The sequence below is a fragment of the Falco peregrinus genome, chromosome 7, assembly GCF_023634155.1.
Source record: "Falco peregrinus isolate bFalPer1 chromosome 7, bFalPer1.pri, whole genome shotgun sequence".
In the NCBI taxonomy this organism is placed as follows: domain Eukaryota; kingdom Metazoa; phylum Chordata; class Aves; order Falconiformes; family Falconidae; genus Falco; species Falco peregrinus.
In genome coordinates, this window is record NC_073727.1 from 9,788,817 (window position 1) to 9,795,398 (window position 6,582).

Consider the following 6,582-nt stretch of genomic DNA (forward strand, 5'->3'; position numbering starts at 1 on the left):
CACCGCGCAGGCGCGGCCGGCACTGTCGAAGAATCGAGGCGGCAGCGCGCAGAGGCGGCGGTGGCGGCTGGAGCCCGGCACGGCACGACGCCGCCGCCAGCCCCGGCCCCGGCCCCCGCGGCAGTCCCCGCCCCGCCCGCCGCGCCGCGCCGGCCCCCGCCGCCCCGCGCCGCCCCGTAGTAGCCAGCGAGCGGGGGAGCCGTGCGGGCGGCAGCGGCCGCAGCCCTGCGCCAGCCGCGCCGCGGAGATGCGCGTCCCCGCCGCCCTGTGAGCGCCGCCGGCGGAGACGGCGAGGGGAGCGGCGTCCCCCGCAGCGGCTCTGCCTGCCGGGGCGCCCGCCGCGCCCCGCTCCAGCGCACGGAAGAGGAAGGCGAGGGGGAGGGGGCCCGGCGGACGGTCCCGCTGCGGCCGCGGCGCCCGAGCCTCCCCGTCGGGACTCCGGTGGCGAGGGGCGGAGGAGGCGGCGGCCGGAGCCGGAGCGGGGGGCGCTCGCCGCTGCCCCGGGGCCGGGACATGTCGTCGGCGGCGGTGGCGGCTGCTTCCCGCAGGCAGTCGTGCTACCTGTGCGACCTGCCCCGCATGCCCTGGGCCATGATCTGGGACTTCACCGAGCCCGTCTGCCGGGGCTGCGTCAACTACGAGGGCGCCGACCGCGTGGAGTTCGTCATCGACACGGCGCGGCAGCTGAAGCGGGCGCACGGCTGCTTCCCCGAGGGCCGGGCCCCGCCGCCGCCCCACGCCAAGCAGCCGCCGCTCTCTGCCAAGGAGCTCCTGGCGCAGCAGCAGCAGCTCGGCCACCCCGCGGCGGCGGAGGCGGCGGCGCGGCCCCCGCCGCAGCCCCTGGAGCGCTACTCGCTGGCGGCCGAGCGGCCGCCGCCCCGCCTGGGCGCCGAGTACGGCGGCGGCCGGCAGGTCAACGGCATCCTGGTGCCCAACGGCTTCCCCAAGCCCGAGGAGCCGCCCGAGCTCAACCGGCAGAGCCCCAACCCGCGGCGGACGCACGCCGTGCCCCCAACCCTGGTGCCACTGGTGAACGGCGCCGGGCTCCCCGCCGCCATCGGCGGCCTGGGCAGCCGCGCCGCCGCCGCCGCCTCGCTGGCCGCCATCTCCGCCGCGCCCGCTCCGATGGCCGTGCCCGTCCCTCAGCAGCCGGCGGCAGCGGCGCAGGCGGCGGGGCAGGCGGCGGGGCAGCCCGGCGAGCTGGGGCACAAGCGCCCCGGCTCCGTCTCCTCCTCCTCCTCCTCGGGCGGCGGCGGCGGCGCGGCGGGGGAGCACGACGGCGGCGCCAAGGAGAAGCGCGGCTCGGCCGAGAGCCTGCCGGCGGCGGCGGCGGCGGAGCTGGCCGCCGAGGGCAAGGGCCGGCCGGGCGGCGAGCAGGAGTGGCTGGCCAAGCCCAAGACGGTGCGGGACACGTTGCTGGCCCTGCATCAGCACGGCGCCCACGCCGTGCCCCCCTTCGACAGCAAGTTCAAGAAGGAGCCGGGCATGGCGGGCGGCAGGCTGCTGGGCTACGAGACCAACGGCGCGGTGGCCAAGCCAGGTGAGGCGGCGGGGGCCGGGGGGCGGCGGGCAGGGCGGGGGGGGGGGTGTGTGTGTGTGTGTGTGTTGCTCTCCCGGCATGCGGGGCGGAGGGTGCCCGGAGGAGGGGGGGAGGGGGGCCGCGGCCACCCGTTTCCGCGGTTGCACGGCGGTTGACCCCCGCGCCGCGCTGGTGCGTTGCGACTGCGCTGCCTTCTCACCCTCCTCCTCCTCCCCCCCTCTGCCTCTGCAGGGGCCCGGGCCGCCCGGAAGAGGAAGCCTTCCCCCGAGCCGGAGGGCGAGGCGGGACCCCCGAAGATCAACGGGGAGGTGCAGCCCTGGCTGCCCACCTCGTCGGAAGGGATGAAGCTGCCGCTGACGGCCACCCCTTTCATGTCGCCCCCGCCGCCCACCGCCTCGCCCCACTCCAACCGGACCACGCCGCCCGAGGCGGCCCAGAACGGCCAGTCCCCCATGGCCGCCCTCATTTTGGTGGCGGACAATGCCGGGGGCAACCACGCCTCCAAAGACGCCAACCAGGTCCACTCCACCACGCGGAGGAACAGCAGCAGCCCCCCCTCGCCCTCCGCCATGAACCAAAGAAGGCTGGGCCCCGGCAGGGAGGTGCCGGGCCAGGGGGCCACCGCGGCGGGCGGGCTGGAGCCCGTGCACCCCGCCAGCCTGCCGGACTCGTCCCTCGCCGCCAGCGTCCCGTTGTGTTGTACGCTCTGCCACGAGCGCCTGGAAGACACCCACTTCGTGCAGTGCCCCTCCGTCCCCTCGCACAAGTTCTGCTTCCCCTGCTCCCGGCAGAGCATCAAGCAGCAGGGGGCCAGCGGGGAGGTGTATTGCCCCAGCGGGGAGAAGTGTCCCCTGGTGGGCTCCAACGTCCCCTGGGCCTTCATGCAGGGGGAGATCGCCACCATCCTGGCCGGAGATGTGAAAGTGAAAAAGGAGAGGGACTCGTGACTTGCCCGCTCTCGCCACCCGACGTCACCTTGAACTCGAACTGCTCGAATTCTGTATATATCTATAAATATATATATATAAATATATATATATCTCCAAGACAAGGGAAATGTAGACTTCATAAACATGGCTGTATAATTTTGATTTTTTTGAATACATTGTGTTTCTATATTTTTTGAAGACAAAAGGTATGTACTTATTATAAAGGCATTTCTTCTAATGCTTCTCTTTTTTTTTGTTTTGTTTTTTTTCGTTTTGGTTTTTTTTCCCCTTTTGTTATAGCAACTATTTGTTGTGCTTCCCTGGTGACAGTTACTGTTCAATGTAGGCTGTGACTTGCACTGCTTTTTTTAGAGAGCACTTGGCAAACCAGAAATGCTTCTAGCTGTATTTGTATGCACTTGTTTGTTGTTTTTTTTCTTTTCCTTTTTCTTTTTTCTTTTTCTTTTTTTTTTTTTTTTAAATGCCAAATACACTTTCTGACATTGTAAAGATTGCCTTACTGTCTGTGATTCCTTATTCCTGGCCCCTGTCCTGTAGAGCTGGTCGCATGCAGGCTTGGTCTGAGGTGGCTGGGGAGAAGAGTGGCATAGCCAAGGCGGGGATGCCCTTTGCCATCCCACCGGCCAGGCAGCTTAGGGAGCAGGAGGGCTTTCTCCCAGGAACGCGCAGCTCGGGTTGCGATGGCAGATCCGCCAGATCCAGTCCCAGATTCCTCTGTGTTTCTCAAGGGAAATCGCCTCCAGAGTAGGATTCGGAGAGGTGTCCGAGCGGCGCTGTTGAGTTAGGAATTTCTGGGTTTGTTTGGTTTTGGTTTGGTGGTGGTTTTTGGTTTTATTTTTGGTTTTTTTTTTAAGGCAAAGTGACCACAGTTCAAATGATCAGTTGTAAGATTAGAAAACTGCATTTATTCATCGATTACACACCATAACGTGGAATTTTGATAACGAACTTAATAATACGGTTGGTGAAGGCGCCAATATAGCGCTGCCATCTCTGGAGGCCTTCAGCATCACTTCTGGGGCTTTTGTGTCTTTGGACAAAGCTGGGGAGGTGGGGGAGAGACTGATTGATTTTTTTAATTTTCTTTTCTTTTTTTCCTTTTAATGCTACTTTAATTTTCGGATAGTGCAGGTGGACTTTGAGTTTGCTTATCAGTCACTTCGAGTGCTGTTGCTATTGTTACTATCGCTGACCCGGTATTTCCAAGTAGTGGCAGGTACGGTGTGGTACAGTGACAGGGGTGACTGAGGCTCTGCCAGATTGCCCGCGGGCATATCAGTGACAGCCCAAATGTGGGTGGAGGAAACCTGTAATTTCCTTATTACGTGTGCTTGAAACAAACCGACTGCTATTCTTTGAAAATGAAAATATAAACTGGTTGAAATGAAAGCAATTAGGGCTGCACATCATGGCCCTGGCCCTGCCTTTTAAACTACTTTGGAGAACTCTTTGTAAAGCCACTTCTTCTGATCACGCTTCTGCATCACCAAGCAGACTTCTAAAATCAATAAATCATTGGTTACTAGAAATAGTTCGAGTCTTATAGTGATGTTTTTGTGCTGTTTATAGTTCGTTGGCAACACTGCAGCTGTAAGAGCCCTTCTGTTGAGGTGTTTATAACTTGGGTTATAAGCGGTTGTTTCTGAGCAAAGGGTGGCGAGGTTGTCCCTTCCCGGGACGGGCTAATAAACACTTTCAGTATTGGAAGAGGAGGAGGAGGAGGAAAAATCTGTTCAGCCGACTATAATTGGAAGAATTTTGGGTGCTTTTTAGTCAACTGTTCTTATTGTGATAATGTTCAGACTGCAATTTAATGCAGAGTTAGATCTTTTTTGGAAGACTATTTTTTTTTTTTTTTTTTTAAAGAAAACGAAATGGTCATTATTAGTATTTGAAGATCAGAACTGCACATGCACAGTAATTTTTTATGAAGTGTTTAATGAGCACACCCACTACATTGTGTTCCATATTACAGGTCAATGTAATATTAGATAAGACTTGCATGATAAACAAATTCATTGAGTCAATATTACGCTTTAAAACTTATACCTATAGTCAAGATTGGTGTCTTATGTAAACACATTTAGCCAATTTGAAGAAAACGCACATTATATATATATACCTATATATATACCTATATATAAAACAAACAACTGTAAAGGATTCTTTGGAACCACTATGATCTGTGTAAATGTGTATTTAGGCACTTTATTAAAAAAAATGGATTTTGAGCTGATAGATGGTAACAAGTTCTTCAAAGTTGCTTGGCATAATACCTCACATGGGATGAAGCTCATGTTTTTGATTAAGGTGGTATCCCTACTCTTAAAAAAGAAGCAAAACCGAAACCCCAAAGCCTCCCTAAAAAGGCCCCCAACTTCTGTGTTACCAGGTGGCCCCGCTCTGAGCCTGCCGAGGGCGAGACATGCTCCTGACAAAGCACATACCCTTGTTTTGGGGCCGAGGGATGCTGGTGTGACTGGGCGGAGAGGCCTGTAAGGAAGCATACCTTCCTCTTCTCCCCGCCAGCTGCCCTGCTCCCTCAGCTCTCCGACTCCTGGAGAGGATGGAAACTTCCCGGCTGGTGATGCCAGGCGGTGGCCCAGGAACAATGTAGCTGGAAAAAGAAATGGCTTGTGGTAGCTATGCTTACTCGGCCGACCGAAGTTCAGCCCCCAGACCCCTGCCAAGCGTAATCTGCATTGTAAAAGTTAACTGCAAAAGAAAACCAAACAAATCTGAGAGTGTTCATGCATAACTCATTTTTCTCACATTCCGTGTTGCTTTTTTCCTTCTGGTTACTTCACTGAGTTACAGTAATGCTCTGGTGGATTCTCCCTTTATACCAGTTTACTACTTCCTGGGCTACAAGCTGGTGGTTTTTTTTTTATTTTATTTTTTATTACTCTGAAGTCCTTTAGCTGCAACAGTGCTACTATTAATATTCCTTTTTAGACTTTTTCAAAGGTGGTACTGTAACTTGTGTAGTATTAAAAGTGTTTTAATGAAGAATGTGTGATTTATTATTTTTTTTTCAAGCACACTTCCATGACTCTTTTTTTTCAAAGATATTTTTTCCTGGCAGATCACCTGCACGGTGCTTTTGTTGATAGCTGCTGAACTAACCTGTTGCTGTTTTTCCATTATTTTTTTTGTACTTCTGGCACTAAGTGTATGGAAACAAGGAGCTTTAAATACTTCTGGGACTATTTTATGTATAAAAAAAGAAAACTCAAAAAAACTATAGTTGCCCAAGTGCAATTTTTTTTTTTTTAATTTCTTTTAATACCATTTCTGACACTTGGTTGTGAACAGGCAGCAGTGTGGGGCAAGAAGGGGTGCATGGAGCTGCCGGGTGCTGCCCTGTGCCCGGGGTCCGGGGGTGGGAAAGGCGCTGCACAAGGGAGGCTTTGACCGCCTTTGCAGTGGCCTCAGAAAACCTGGTATGTTTGGGAGCTCTTTTTAGATGTGCTGTAAACCGGGCCATGGCAACCGCGTGTTTTTATGAGCTAGCACTTAGGCAAAGGGTATAAATACATTTGAGAGTGCTCTCTAGTGGCTTGTTATGTCAACAGAGCCCCTGGATCCTTTCCTTCTGCGCCCGGGCCAAGCCCTCCTCATCCGTTCTGCTGGCGGGCAGCCGCTCTCGGTGGGACAGGACGGGATGGGATGGGATGGGATGGGATGGGATGCTGCTCCGGAACACCCAGCCAGCCGCTTGCCCTCCCAGAACGATGGCTCGCCTGCAGCGGGGTGCCTGCCCTACTGGTTGTACCCGCTGCCCGTGTCTAATGTGCCCCCCAATGTGAGACACCCCGTGTGATGTGCAGGGTGTCAGGGCGCAGCTGCGCTCCCCGCACGACGAACACAGCCTCTCCTCAGGCAGGAGGAGAAAACACTGGATCATGCAAAAATTAATGGCACCCGGAATAGCTGAGCTTGTAGTAAACCAAGATGTTTGTAGCCCCGGCGCCTACCGCTTCAGCACCTGCATCCCCATGACAGGGCCACAGGTGGGAGGCGTCCAATAATTAGGCTTGAAAAGGCTCAACCCTTAGCATTTCATGTTTTTCCTCCTCAAGCATTTGCATT

General features: G+C 56.0%; 1 protein-coding gene across 1 annotated transcript; it reads left to right on the forward strand.

Annotated features, from left to right (window-relative positions):
* Positions 1 to 374: 374 nt before the first annotated feature.
* On the forward strand, positions 375 to 4,726 carry IRF2BP2 (interferon regulatory factor 2 binding protein 2). The gene is made up of 2 exons (XM_055810836.1): positions 375 to 1,540; positions 1,772 to 4,726. Exons 1-2 carry the CDS (start codon positions 514 to 516, stop codon positions 2,485 to 2,487), a joined length of 1,743 nt encoding a protein of 580 aa, XP_055666811.1. The 5' UTR covers positions 375 to 513; the 3' UTR covers positions 2,488 to 4,726.
* Positions 4,727 to 6,582: the final 1,856 nt, after the last annotated feature.

Coding starts and splice junctions, on each gene's coding strand:
- IRF2BP2 (XM_055810836.1), top strand. CDS start 514: ATGTCGTCGGCGGCGGTGGCGGCTGCTTCCCGCAGGCAGTCGTGCTAC. Junction 1,541..1,771: donor CGGCGCGGTGGCCAAGCCAG/GTGAGGCGGCGG, acceptor CTGCCTCTGCAG/GGGCCCGGGCCGCCCGGAAG.